The following is a 15,617-nucleotide window of genomic DNA, read 5'->3' as shown; positions in this document are numbered from 1 at the left end:
CTTTTTGATGCTTTGGTTTTTATATTGCAAAGAATATGTGTATTTTAAAATGTGTTTATTTCTTTCTCTTGAATTCACTGTTCACTCCAGAACAACACTTGACAGGAAGGTAGTATTAAATTATGACATCGTCTTGGCCTATCACCTATGAGATACTTTATGGATATATTTTATGAATAACAGCAAATTCTCACCAATGTCTAAGCAACAACAAAAATAATCTCTATTTCCCTGACACAGTAACCGAAGCATGAATAAAGCACTCTAGGCCTCAGAAGTTTTATTCGTTTCTCTCTCTCACTATGTTTGATTATTTTTCTTGCTTTTAAATGTATTACCTTCCAAAAAAAAAAAATGTACTACCTTCCGTCTGACTGAGAGGTAGAAAGAATGCTATCTGTCAAATTCTCTGCATCAGAATCTCATCATCTTTGGGCAAAGTGAAATAGTGACCACTGTCTCTGAACCATTTGTTAAAAAAAATCCATCTTGAGAGACAGATGTATTGTTATCTTTTGAAGAAAATCCTTTTTGAAGATGACTTATTGGGTGTGCTCCCTTTTCTTTCAGAGAATAACAGCAAATAGATGTCTTGCTGACAACCCTCTGATGCTGTCACATCAGCCTTGGGGAGAGCTTAGCCTCCTGAGTCCTGTTGCACTGGTCCAGGCCCAGCTTTTCGTTTCCACGCCACATCATGAATCCAGGGAGCAACGTGACACATCATACTGCGGGAGAAACATGTGCTAAACTAGATTTTTTTCACAGAGGAGAAGTTAATCTCATGTCAGGAAGTAATGGCATCTAAATCTGGGGTGGCCACCTCAAGTAACATTTTCCTTGGTTGAAAATAGCATGCCAGCTGAAACTTCTAGGAATATTTTTGTAGGAGTAGCAAAATGCTTAAAGAGAAAAATCTTCCACATATTTTAAGAAAATTTCTAATTTGGTTAAATTTTGTCCTAGCAAAAACATTAAAAAATGTTACCATTACTAAAAATATTTTTTAAGGTTAAAGTGCACAACATATTGACGCATTTATGTATTGCAGGATGATTGCTGTTGTAGCGCTAGCTAGCAGCTCTATCACATCATATATTTATTTCTTCTTCATGATGGGAATAATTAAGAGCTAGTCCCTTAGTAAGTTTGATTATAATATAATATAATTGTCTATAATCACTATGCATTACATCAGGTCTTATTTGCAAGTTGGCACCATAAACATCTCTCCTATTTCTCCCCCTTACACACCTACCTTTGTCCTTAGTAACCACCATTTTACTTTCTGTTTTCACAAATTCAGCTTTTGTTAGGTTCTACACAACAAGTGATATCATATTTGTCTCTGTCTGAGCTATCTTTCTCAGCATAATGTCCTTGAGTTCCATCCATGTTGTTGCAAGTAGCAGGATTGCCTTTTTTTCTCATGGGTGAATAATGTTATCTATATCTATATATCATTTTCTTTCTCCATTCATCTGTTTAGAGGCACTTAGGTTTTTTCTGCATGTTGGTTACTGTGAATAATGCTGCAGGAAATACAGGAGCACAGATAGCTCCTTGACATCCTGTTTTTCATCTCATCCTCAGAAGAGGAATTGCTGGATCAAATGGTAGCTCTGTTTTTAACCTTTGGAGGACCCTCCATACTGTTTTCTATAGTAGCTGCACCAGCTTACATTCCCACCAGCAGCACACAGGGTCCCCTTTTCTCTATAGCCTCACCAACACGTGCTGTTTCTTGTCTTTTGGATAATAGTCATTCTAACCGATGTGAGGTGATATCTCATTGTGGTTTTATCTTGCAGTTTCCTGCTGATTAGTGATGTGGAACGTCTTTGCATGTGACTGTTGGCTATTTGGATGTATTCTTTGGAAAATGTCTATTTAGTTCTTTTATCCTTTTTAAAATTGATTTTTTTGTTATTGAGTTGTTCTTTATATGTTTTGGATATTAATCCCTTGTCTGATATGATTGTTAATTTTTTTAGGATTGGAAAGTATAAGTTTTATATTGAAGCAGGGAAGACCAAGTAATTTTCAAAAATAATAAAATTAGGCATCATGATAAATATACACCTTTCAAATAATCCTTTCATTTAATAAATCATCAAATATGTGTTTTACGTCTACTAAATGTCAGCTGTGAGGAAACACAGTGATGGGCACAGCAGACTTGATCTCTGACCTCTAGAAGTTTAGTCTGGTGAACCAGATAAGCATTAAACATGTACACAAAAATATAAGGTTAAAAATGGACAATTGAGACGAAGAAACTATCTAGGGCAGGCTAGACACAAAATACAATTTAAATCATTAATTCATTGCACAAAGTCTCATAAGGTCTTTATTCTAGTTAATGACAATGCAGTAGAAGTGGAGCGTGTGCCAGAAATTGAAAAAAGAGGCTGAGCTTAGTCTACGAAGCCATTCAAAGCATTGACATGGTGCAGGCTTTGGATTTGGACATAAAATCCTGGAAGTTCGGATGATAGAGTTCTCCTGTACAAATGCCATCCTCGAAACGCCCTTGACTTGCTGCAACTCTGCCTTCTCTGGTTGTGGTAGAAATGCTTTATCAGCATTCATGACTTAAGTGGGGAAAGTGCCTTTACCTGTGACCAAGACCTGAAAGACTCTCACTCATTACTGAGGAATTAGGTCATGACTCTCGTTGTCTTCTTTCCACCTCTATCAAATAGTAGTTAAAAGGCATTTCTCACAAGAAGTACCTTCTTCTTGGTTTTGTAATTTAGCTGTCATGCTAGATAGATTTGGGTTATATCAGCCATTCATGTTAAAATAATGTTCATTGAAAAATACTTCAGAAAACTTACTCATGCTTTCAAAGACATCAGAACAACTGTCAGTTTCCGAAGAATAAGATTGTCATCGTGCCTTCAGGTTGAGGCATGATGTTCATCCTCAGGGCGTTGGGTGTTAACGAGGAAACAAACCTGTCCTCCAAATACTCATTTATCAAAAATGGAAAGTGGAACTTTCCTCATCTACATCAAAGGGAGACAAACGGAGTTACCAGGTAATGAGTTCTATTAATTGTTCTTCTTCTTGTGATCTTGGTGTTTGTTACCCATTAATATTTAAAAAATAGCACTCAGCATCTAGAGTGAAGTGCAGGTTTATTGTGTGTGTATGTGTGTGTGTGTTCAAAGCTGTTGCAGTAAGTTTCAGTGTGAAGGTGGTATAAGTCTTCTTTATCATAGATCAGGGACTTGAGGGGACCTTTTTAAAAATCGTTTTTAAAATGTTTTTGCTTTTTTTTAAGGGCCGCACCCATGGCATATGGAAGTTCCCAGGCTAGGGGGCAAATCGGAGATAGAGTTGCTAGTCTACACCACAGCCACAGCAACGCCAGATCCGAGCCGTGTCTGCGATCTACACCACAGCTCATGGCAACGCCAGATCCTTAACTCACTGAGTGAGGCCAGGAATTGAACCTGAATCCTCATGGATGCTAGTCAGGTTCATTTTGGCTGAGCCACAATGGGAACTCTGGGACTTGAGGGGACCTTTGACCTGTGTTGCAAAAGCAACATAGACATTCCATGAAGAGTGCAAACCTAAGCCATTCCATTTCAAGCAATCCTCGTCACTTAAAGTACTGCTCTATGTTGAGTAGAAAACTTACTCCTTATAAAATCTTTCAGCCTGTAAAAAGTCAATATCCTTTCCTATAAAATAAACTTTTGTTGGTTTTTCTTAGTTTACCCTCATTTCTTAATACATCCTTCTTGTATATAAATATACTAAAAAGTGGATAATTAGTGTCTTTTTTAAAAATATTTTCTTCTATTTCATATATATTTTTATGGTTCCTCTGAATGTTTATTTTCTAAGTTCTTTACCTTTGTGACTATTTCTTTTAAATGGTGATTCTCCAAATAGGTGTCTGTCTTCTTACATAATTGGGACAGTTAGAATAATGGCATTCCTTTAATGTGCTTTCCATACAGCTGTTACCATAGTCTCAGCTTGGAAGACATGTATTAAGCATCTTTATTATATTCTCCATCTATTTGGGGACCATTGGGATACTGAGCTTATAATATCCTTTCACTGAAAAATACATAGCTTATTTTTTGAACCAAAATGCAGACTTCACCTTGATACCAGTGAGTTTTCTCTCTTCTTAGTGTCAGTCTAACATTTTCGAGTGTTGTGGTAGCTTTGGTTGCTTGATCTTCTTTTCTGGTTGTTACCTACCCTGCCAGCTTTGTGCTTCATGTGTTTTGTATAAAAGCCTACTATCCCTTAAATCAAGAAACACGTAAATTTGTGACTAAAACAAGATTATTCATGTTAATTTTATAGACGTATATATTTTTACATGGAAAGATACCTATAGAGAAAAAACTTTAACTTATTTTTTTCCCCAGTGATTTTATATTTTTAAATATTAGGGCTAATAACCGTTTTCCTGATATTGTACTATCAAATATTATGGGGCATTTGTTTTCAATTTCTGCTTTACATTTTAGGATAGATCAGCTTTCTCAAGCCCTGTCTTGAAAAAGTGCACAAAGATTTATACAGCTTGTCTTTTTGCACCCACACTCTGTGATGGTGATGTATGCCTTTAGCTGACCTCAAATTTGATCAGCCATGAACTATGAGAATCAGCTTATTTGTTTTTTATTTCTGGAAGTCATTTTTTTCTTTCTTCAGAGCTTCAGGAGAAGCACAAAGGTAGTATAGCTTAAGGTGTTTTGGTTTTGTTTTTGTTTTTGTTTTTTTGGCCCAAGTCCATCTGATTGGTGATTGCTTAAATATTCTGTCACCCTCATGGACATTTTTGAGTCATCTGAATACATTTTAGGACCATAGATTTTATTCAGGAACACCCTGAAGGAGTCTGTAGATTAATCCAGAGTCCCCATCAAATATTCTTTTGGCTTAGAATATTTTAAATCTCTAGTCAACAAAAGCAAGTACTTTTATGGATAAATTTATGGTCTGAGACTAATGGACTTTGGTTCATTTCCAAAAGATCAGGGCATTAGATTGAATTCATATTTAATTGATAACAGCATAAACTTTAATACATTGTTCTTCTGTATTATAGCTTATGCCATATTAAATCATCAGTTTTTGTGACATGAGTGTACTCTGATGATGTGTTATGTTTGTGCAGATGTTAGAGCAGAAAGAAGAACAGCAGGCTTTAGAGACTATCAGCTTGTTTGCAGATTAAATCAAACTAAAAAGCTAGTGTGTGTGTGTGTGTGTGTGTGTGCGTGTGCACACCACCAATGCTAAAACCAAGTAACTGTGGTCTCAGGACCCTGTTTCAGGGTTTGTTTGTTCACTGCTCACCAGCCTCCTCCTTGGTCTCTCTCTGCTCTATGCAGCTCGCCCATTTCAGAGGGATCTTTCTAACCCTCTGATCTTATCACCAGCAGGCTTGAGCACAGAGTGCCCTCACCACAGCTCCCTCCCATCCTGCCTGGTACCTTCCAGGTGCTCCCTGTTTCTCCTTTTCCCAGGTCACAGCTCTGTGATGACCTGGTCAGTGCAGGTCACCGAGTGTGGTCCTTCCACCATGCCGTCTGTGTGAAGCCTCTGTGTGTGCGCAGGTGTCCTGACCCTCCACCGGAATGCCTTCCCTTCTTTCTGCAAAACTCAGATTCATCCTTGTACATCCCGCACGTGGTTCCCTCTGCCCTCCCTCCCTCCGCAGTTACTCACCCCCGCTCTCTGCTGTAACTAGGAACCACACAGATTGCTTTTCTTTCTGTGAGTGTGTCTGCTGTGTTGAAATCAATTATCTTTGCATCTGTGTTTCCCACTGGACAGTGTGTCTCTCCAGGGTGAGAGTTCCATTATTTTTCAAAATTTCAGTCTCTGCCATTAGTATTTAGAGAGCAGTGAACCTAACACTGTGCCCAGAAAAAGAAGAGGAACTATATGAAGTTTTCCTGAATTGAGTAAAAACAGTCCTTTCGATGAATAAGAGAATGAGTAAATGCTTAGCTTCCTAGAGCATCTTCTGCTGACCTGGACCACTGGCCTCCCTGGGACCCACTGCATGCTGAGGGCTTTCTGCTCTAGAATTCTGACCACACTGTTGTCTCCAATCTGAAGTTCTCTCAGAGAGTTCACAGGTTCCTGATGGTGCTTGGCTAGAAATGGTGTGTCCACACCTGACATGTGGGCTTTGAAGGTTAGACTGGGTCAGAAAATTGTGGTGAACCAATTTTTGTGATCTTTCCCTGGTCAGCTGGCTTTGATAGTTCATCCAGAACAGCATGGGGCTAATGCTTGCCTGCCTGGGTTTCAGGATTAGTTCTTGGTCGCTGCCCATATAGCTGTGGGTCGAGATCGTAGCCTCTGTATCCAGCGTGTCCACCGTTCAAGTGAGCACAGAGCCTCTTAGGAAAGCGAGACGGGGGAGTGAGGCTGATGTGACGATGCTCGCTTAGTGTCCAGGATAGCACTCAGCACAGACGAGAAGGCTGTGACCTGGGACTGTGTCCCGGTGAAGCCTAGTGCCCATCTGGCTTGTTTAAGTGCTGAGGGTTCAGAGTTCTACATCCACACCCCGTCGTTGACTCACTGTGAGATTTGGGAATGTTATTTAACCTCTGACTCTTTCTCACCTTAAAGTGGACCTCATGATTTGACTTACTTCGTGGAATGAGAAGCAAATATTCATTAAACACAGAGCCTCCTATCTAGTAGGAGCTTAATAAATGGTGATTGTTATTATAATTGAAGGACAGAATGGCCTGTTTTTATAATGACAGAGGATACCTAGGACAGTAAAGAAGGAGTAATTTTTTTTTTTGTCTTTTTGCCATTTTCTTGGGCTGCTCTCACGGCATATGGAGGTTCCCAGGCTAGGGATCTAATCGGAGCTATAGCCACCAGCCTATGCCAGAGCCACAGCAACGCTGGATCTGAGCCACGTCTGCAACCTACACCACAGCTCATGGCAGCGCCAGATCGTTAACCCACTGAGCAAGGCCAGGGATCGAAACCCACAACCTCATGGTTCCTAGTCGGATTCGTTAACCACTGTGCCATGATGGGAACTCCGGGAGTAATTTTTAAAAATGAGATTTTAAAATTTCTGTCCTAGGGTTTACGTGTGTGTGTTTAGTTTTTATCTAACCCTTCTTCACCATGGCAGGAAAGAGCTAGTTATTTGCTGGATTTGTTGTTATCATTGATGGCGCCTCGATGGTGAGACCCAAGGTGCTAACTGGAGTTGCCTATAGTTTCAAGCCACAGAATTAAAGGTTGGAAGAGTCTTGGTTTCCTTTTCACCATTTGACAGGAGGAAATTTCTCAATTCCTCAGTTTGTAGTATTTGTACTGGGAGGCATCAGTGCAGACCTAACATGAGGTGGTTGAGGCAGTCCAGACCACCAGCGCCAGGGGGCTTGGCACCCAGGGTCTAGTCAGACGAGGCAGCCAGTTCTGGAGAGTGAGTGCAAAGCAGGCAGCAGATTGGAGTGGGGGCCTCGCTTCCTAAGCAGCTCTGCCAAACCAGGAGAGGCTGCTTGGTGCCCGCTGGCCGATGTGGCTGCTGCTTGACAGGAGTTGCCCTCACTTGCCTGCTCCGAGTAGCTATAAAACCTGCATTTGTGACAATTCTGACTTTGGCTCCCAATCCCCTCACTGCCCCCTCTGCTAGGGTATTTTTTTTAGAATATATTTCAGCAAAATTTTCTCTCTTCAATTTGTCATTTTTACATTTCATTTGAAAACATGTTTTAATTTCAGTTTTTAAATTTATACTGTAGTAGTTTTGTCTAAATATGTATAAGTCAGGTGGACAGTGTTACGGAAAAAAACCAAAACAAAACAAAAAAACCCCATGAATTCTAGCACGCATCGTAGGGCAGTGCTTAGGACAAGTGAAAGATTGCCGGGCATGTCAGCTGTTCAGTGTCTGATTTAATTTATGCCAGTAACTCAGTCTCAGGTGAGCAGACCTGCAGTGAGGAGACAAGCACAAACCAGCCCCCTGCAGGTGTGGCAGTTCAGTGTCTCCCTGCCCTGCCCAACCCTCCCAGCTCCGTGTGCTGTCCTTGGGCTCACGTGACAAAGGATTCCGTCAGCCTGATGTTGCATCTGATGTGCTGCCAATGCTTTCCCTTATAGAAGAAATCAGCCCTTCCTGAAGCCTCGAGACCCCCGTCAGGAGATGAATGGGAGGTGTTGGTGCTGACGGGCGACACAGGGACTTGAGCCAGTGTCACCCTCTGGGTGTACTGAGATGAGGGAGTCGCTGGACCAGTTGGTCTCATCAAGGACTGCCCCAAGCAACTCTTCCTTCCAGGACAGGAGGATACCTTTCAGGTGAGCAACCTTGGTGGCCAGATGGCTTTTTGAACCTCTCAAAGGAATTTCTATACTACAGAAGGGTGTGAGTGCATGGGTGTGTTCTAGATGAAATAAATCTCTGGTCCATTAGAGTCCCTGTAAATGATCCCAATGCCTGTTGTCATCATCTGAAGAGGCATTTTTTTCTTATATAAGCCAGAAAAACTGTAGAAGAAAATTGCTTTCTTTAAAAACAGCTCATGTGAGGCCAGTGGTTAAAACTGGCCCCATAAACTATCAACTCAACTGGAATTATAACCAGACTATAAACCAGTTGGAGATTCTTCTGGTGATGAAAACCCTTCTTTTATATGCTGGCGTAGGTTTTCCTGGAAAGTTCATCCAGGGTCCCCTTGTGGAGGGGTGGCATCGATGCTCAGTCCTGACTGCACATTGGTTCATGGGGAAGCTCTAAAAACCACCTCCAGAGGTTCACGTTTATTTGTCTAGGGTGCAGCCTGCGCACTGATGTTTTTAGAAGCTTTCCAAATGATTCAAAAGTGCAGCCAAGGTTGAGAATCCCAGTTGTAGCGTCTGTTGCAAACCAGGTGAGCTGGATTGGAGCCCACCTTCTGGTGGATTCACAGTATGACGTCGAATGGATCATTTATATTCTCCAGGCCAGGATTATTTTTACATATAGAATAGAGGAAATGATATCTGGGCTTTCCCCGTAAATTCCAGGGTATTTTTATGACAAAAGGAGAAAATACGTACACATTAAAAAATTCTATTGAGGAGTTCCCGTCATGGCGCAGTGGTTAACGAATCCAACTAGGAACCATGAGGTTGCGGGTTCGGTCCCTACCCTTGCTCAGTGGGTTAACGATCCGGCGTTGCCGTGAGCTGTGGTGTAGGTTGCAGTCGTGGCTCGGATTCAGTGTTGCTGTGGCTCTGGCGTAGGCCGGAGGCTACAGCTCCAATTCGACCTGGGAACCTCCATATGCTGCAGGAGCGGCCCAAAGAAATAGCAAAAAGACAAAAAAAAAAAAAAATTCTATTGACACATAGGGAATGTGGCAAATTGGTTAAGGACAGAGGTCTTGGCGTTATAGAGACCAGGTTCAAGTCCACTTTGAACACTCATTAGTTGTGACCTTGAATAGACTGCTTCTCCTCACTAATCTTTGATTTCCTTCCTAGTAAAGAGGGAGAGGCAGGTAATGAAAGGCTTGTGAGGTTTAAAGGCTGTTTGGTTACGTGTGCGACATGCAGTGTCCTTGGTGGGTAGGTAGTGCTCTGAGAACAACAGATACCATCACAGCTACTGAGGACTCTCTCCTGGCCAATGGCACCAGCACATGCTCCTGTTTATTGTGACATGAGAGCGGGAACTGACCCAGCTCCGAGCTGCCACCTCACTTGTGGAGATGAGGGCTTGCGTGAAAGTCCCCCTGGAGTCCAGCAGCACAGACATCACCCGGGAGCTTGTTAGATGTGTAGGCTTTTGGGCCCCACATCAGGTAAATATACTGAATAAGAATCCATGTTTTTGGACTTGGAGAAGAGACTTGTGGCTGCCTGATGGGAGGGGGAGGGAGTAGGAGGGATCGGGAGCTTGGGCTTATCAGACACAACTTAGAATAGCTTTACAAGGAGATCCTGCTGAATAGCATTGAGAACTTTGTCTAGATACTCATGTTGCAACAGAAGAAAGGCTGGGGGAAAAATGTAATTGTAATGTATACATGTAAGGATAACCTGACCCCCTTGCTGTGCAGTGGAAAAAAAAAAAAAGAATCCATGTTTTAATAAGATCTTCAGGCATCTATTAATTTGTGCATATATTAATGAGGTTTTTTGCATCCTCCCTTTCTTTTTATTGACGTATGGTTGATTTACAATGTTATGTTAGTTTCAGGTGTACAGCATAGTGATTCAGTATTTTTGCAGATTATACTCCGTTATAGGTTATTACAAGATAATGAGCATAATTCCCTGTACTATGCAATATACCCTTGGGACTTATCTATTCTATGTATAGGAGTCTGTGTCTGTTAATCCCATGCTCCTCATTTGCCCCTCCTCCCTGCCCTCTCCCCTGTGGTCACCACTAGTCTCTGTTTTCCATGCCAAACCCATGGCACCTGGAAGTTCCCAGGCTAGAGGTCAAATTGCAGCTGCAGCTGCTGGCCACCACACTACAGCCATAGCACCATGGGATCTGAGCCACATCTGTGACCTACACCACAGCTCATGGCAGCGATGGATCCTTAACCCACGGAGTGAGGCCAGGGATTAAACCTGCATCCTCATGGATACTAGTTGGGTTCGTTACTGCTGAGCCACGATGGGAACTCCGAGTCTGACTTATTTCACTAAGTGTGATATTCTCTAGGTCCATCCATGTGGCTGCAAATGGCAGCATTTCATTTTTTTATGGCGAATATTCCATTGTATATGTGCCACATCTTCTTAATCCAGTCGTCTATTGATGGGCACTTGTGTTGTTTCCATGTCTTGGCTATTGTAAATAGTGCTGCTATGAACACTGGGGTGCAAGTATCTTTTTGAATTAGTGTTTTCATTCTTTTCTGGTGACATGCCCAGAAGTGGGATTGCTGGATCACATAGTAGCTCTATTTTTAGTTTTTTAAGGAACCTCCATACGGTTTTCCTTAGTGTCTGCACCAATTTGCATTCCTATCAACAGTGTATGAGGGTTCCCCTTTCTCCACACTCTCTCCAGCATTTGTTACTTAGAGACTTTTTGAAGATAGCCGTTCTGACTCATTGTGGGTTCAATTTGGATTTCTCTAATAATTAGTGATGTTGAGCATCTTTTCATGTGCCTGTTAGCTCTCTTTATGTCTTCTTGGGATAAATATTTATTCAAGTCTTCTGCCAACTTTTTTTGATTGAATTTTTTGGTGTTTTTATATTGAGTTATATGAGCTGTTTGTATATTTTGAACATTAACCTCTTGTTGGTCACACCATTTGCAGATATTTTCCCCATTCTGTGGGTTGTCTTCATTTTGTCAGTAGCTTCTTTTGCTGTGCAAAAGCTTTTAAATTTAATTGAGTTCCATTTGTTTATTTTGGCTTTTGTTCCTTTGGCCTTAGGAGACTAATCCAAGAAAATACTGCTTTGATTTATGTTAAAGAATGTTCTGCCTGTGTTCTCTCTATGAGTTTTATGGTGTCATGTCTTATATTTAGGCTTTAAACCATTTGTTTAATTTTGTGTATGGTGTGAGGGAATGTTCTAATCTCATTGTTTTATATGCAGCTGTTGTTTTCCCAGCACCTCTTATTGAAGGGACTGTCTTTTCTGCACTGTGTATTCTTGCCTCTTTTGTCATAGATTAACTATAGGTGTGCAGGTTTATTTCTGAGCTATTCTGTTCCATTCATCTATGTGTCTGTTTTGTGCCAGTACCACACTGTTTTGATTACTATAGCTTTGTAGTATAGTCTGAAGTCTGGGAATGTTATATCTCCAGCTTTGCTCTTTTTTCTTAGGGTTGCTTTGGCCACTTGGGGTCTTGCAGCTGCTGGCCTAAAATCAATATGGATCAATTTTAAGATTATTTGTTCTGGTTCTGTGAAAATTGTCTGGGTATTCTGATAGGAATCACATTAAATCTGTAGATTGCTTTGGATAGTATGGCCATTTTAATAATACTTAATTCTTCCAATCCAAGGGCATGAGATATCTTTCCATTTCTTTGAATCCTCTTTCAATTTCATCAATTGTCTTATAGTTTTCAGAATGTAAGTCTTTCACCTTCTTGGTTAAGTTTAGTCCTGGGTATTTTATTTTTTTGGTACTATTTTAAATGGAATTGTTTAACCTTTCTCTTTCTGACATTTCATTATTAGTATATGTTAATATTTGAGAAGGACTGGTCTAGGGTGTAAGGGGCCGTGGAACTGGGGCCTCTTGACAGTTTGAGCACCCAACTTAGGGCTAGCCAGCTCATTCCTATTTGCCCTTTCTCTGTGGGTATTACTCCCTTGCTCTTTTTCACTGGCTTCATTTGCCACTCCTGAGTTAGACTCACATTCTCCTTTCCTTCATTCTAATCCTTGAGTGAATGTATAGTTGTTTTTGAGGACAGTATGGGACTTCTTTTTTCTTATTTTATAGCCACACCCATGGCATATGGACATTCCCAGGTTAGGGGACAAATTGGAGCTGCAGCTGCCCACCTACACCATAGCCACAGCAATGCCAGATCTGAACTACATCTGTGACCTATGCTGCGGCTTGTGGTAATGCCAGATCCTTAACCCACTGAGTGAGGCCAGGGACCAAACCCATGTACTCATGGATACTAGTTGGGTTCTTAACCTCCTGAGGCACAATGGCAACTCATGTATGGGACTTCTGATCAAACAGGCTTGAGTTTGAATTTTACTTTTGGAACTTACTAGCTGAATATCCAGCGATGTATCTTCAGACAAATTGCTTCACCTCTAAGTTTCTTTATTCTTTACTAGACTCCCGAGGGAGCCTTACTCTTCACAGGGTTGCTGGGCAGAATGGAAGAGACCATGCAGGGCCAGCACTTGGCCCCTGGCTGGCACGCAGCTGAAGTCACTACATGGCACATCCTTTCTCCAGAAGTGACAGGCAGACAGGCATGAAGTCACATCTGCTTGGTGACCTGACTGTCCAGTTATCCCTTCTTGGGACAATGAGATGTCTGTAGTGTGGAATGTGGCTTGCCTTTCAGAGAAAAGCCAGGCCCAGACCGAGAAAATGTTCTACATCCTGTGGGAGGAAGAGCTAGCTCCTGAGTTCTGCTACTGAGCCCAGCTCTGGGCATGAGAAAGAGGAAGTTGGCTTGGGGGCTTAAAGCCCTCTTCCACCCACCCCACCCCCAGCCAATGCCAGCATTTCCTTCCTGACCTGGTTGTTTTTAACAGTCCCAGGGCTGGTCTAGCCCTGCTGTCTATGGGTCATGGTGATGGGCTCTTAAAAAGAGAATTTCTAAGTGTGGGAAGTGGTATGAAAGAGGAGTTCCTATGGTTTCTGGGTCCCTTGACTGTCCCCGCTCTTTCAGTTCTTATGGAGGCAGTGATGTGAGCCCTATAAGATCCAAGGGCTTCCCTGTGCATAGCTCCAGCTGTGGAGGTAGATGAATGATGTCGGTTATCTCAATTACTAGATAATAAAGTGGAGTGTTGCCCTTTTGAATTCTGCAGTTCATTGTCCTAGACGCATCTTTGTACTCTGAAAGTGCCTTCTGGTAGATCTGTCTTCCTCACTGGACTAGGTGCCTCTCTGAGCTAGGAACTGTGCCATCACTTTTGTTTTTGTGCATCTCTGGTCTTTTTGCACAGTTACTACATTACTGTGTTAAGTAAATAGTAACTTAGTTGAACTGAAAATTGCCTGCGGTAGGTATTATGTCCATTCAACGGATGAAGAAATTGAGGACTAGAGATGTAAAACAACATATTTTACCAGATCTCAACACCCAGGTACCAACCAAGCCCAAAGCCAGCTCTCCACGGTGCCCCCTGGCTAACACATACTCCTAGACCACGTCAGACACTAGGCTGGTGCACCTGCTCGGTGAACAAGTTTGTTTCTCTTCCTTGAACTTTAAACATTATTTCTTTGCCTTTGGGTCTAACCAAGAGGATTTTCAGAGTAGAAGAAAGTTCTAGACTCACTGATATTTTTCCTTAAGCTTGTAGAGGCAGCTATATTTATCTTTGATGAAAACTGCTTTTTTTTCTTCTTAAAATAAGAGCCTATCTTTCTGTCATTGGAACTGAGCTCAGAAGATGTTGGCTTCCAGTGGGAAATGTGTGGTAGTCAGAGAACTGAGCATATGTATCTCTTTATCCTATTCTTTCATCTGACTCCTTCTGCATATTTTTTGTCAAGTCTCATGATATTTCTGTCTCATATTCTGTGTCTGTGCTGTCCACTGATTGCTTCTGGAGAGGGCTTAATCTCTAGACTCTGAAAGGGTCCCCGAGAGCCATTCAACTACTAGGAACAAAAGATGCTTTTAGTAAAAAAGAAAGAATTTTATAATGTCCTTAATTTTCAAAATTTTTCTAATTTTTTTCTTTGCATTTCATTCAGGTTGAAATAAGAAGCGTTGGAAAGATGTGTAAGATCAGGATAGGACATGCTGGGACCGAGTAGAGCTTACAGAGGGTAACATTTTTGATTTTGTACTTCATAGCTATTCTGTTATGAAAAGAAACAAGCAGGATTCTTAAAGCAATGAGAAAGATAACATATTTTCCTAATTGTTGTGCATAACATGAACAAAATTTTTGTAGATATTACACTTCAAACAAATATGGTTCATCCTCGAGAGTCTTTTAAAAATAGTGTTTTTATAGTTGTATTTACAGAGGCAATCTGCATTCATGGAAGATCTGAAGAATGCAGTGAAGCATGAGAATAAAAAGACGTTGTTGTCCATTGATCATTAGATGACCACTGGGGCAGTTAATTGTCTTCACATCTTTTTTCTATGACTCTCTCCCTACACACACACGCACACACACACACATGCACACCTAAATATATAAATGTGTATCTTTATATAAGTATATATTATTTACTTTATGTAAGTATATAAGTATTACATATATTTTGTTTACTTGTAATGTATTACATGTATATATTTATACATATCTTACCCTTTTAATGAAACTGAATCATGCTGTGTGTACACTTTGGAATCCTGCCTTCAGTAGTAACAATAATAACAATACCAGTAATAGTGTTTGCTGAGGGCTTACCCTGTGCCAGCGGCTTACAAATAGTATCTTATTTCTGTCACCTAGCAGCTACTCTTTGATTTATGTACCACTGAAATTCCTATTTTATAGATAAGAAAACTGAGGCTCAGTAAAGTTAAATAATTTGTAATATTTAAAATAATTTGAACCGAGGCCACTTAAAAATAGTCTTATTGGAGTTCATGTTGTGTCTCAGTGGTTAACGAATCCTACTAGGAACCATGAGGTTGAGGGTTCGATCCCTGGCTTCGCTCAGTGGGTTAAGGATCCGGCGTTGCCGTGAGCTGTGGTATAGGTCGCAGACACCGCCCGAAGCCCTGTTACTGTGGCTGTGACATAGACCGGCAGCCACAGCTCTGATTCCCTAGCCTGGGAACCTCCATCTGCCATGAGTGCGGCCCTAGAAAAAGACAAAAAGACAAAAAAAAAAAAAATAGTCTTATTGTGTGTTGGGCTCTGGGACTGAGGTCCGAGGCATTATCATAGGCCTTAACTTTGTTTTCTAAATTAGAGAGCCATTAAATACTTGAAACCGTGAAATTTCTG

General features: G+C 41.1%; 1 protein-coding gene across 1 annotated transcript in view; it reads left to right on the top strand.

Moving 5' to 3' along the window:
• LOC100627466 overlaps positions 1 to 15,617 on the top strand; it is a 272,180-nt gene that overhangs the window by 210,988 nt on the left and 45,575 nt on the right. Inside the window, 3 exon segments of the mRNA XM_021089367.1 lie at positions 571 to 3,043; positions 8,131 to 8,328; positions 14,401 to 14,475. Coding sequence (XP_020945026.1) covers positions 571 to 587 — 17 coding nt within the window. The 3' untranslated portion in view covers positions 588 to 3,043; positions 8,131 to 8,328; positions 14,401 to 14,475.

Source organism: Sus scrofa, chromosome 4 (assembly GCF_000003025.6).
Source record: "Sus scrofa isolate TJ Tabasco breed Duroc chromosome 4, Sscrofa11.1, whole genome shotgun sequence".
NCBI lineage: Eukaryota > Metazoa > Chordata > Mammalia > Artiodactyla > Suidae > Sus > Sus scrofa.
The sequence above is the reverse complement of the archived record's forward strand: the minus strand, read 5'-3'. Positions and strand labels throughout refer to the sequence as shown.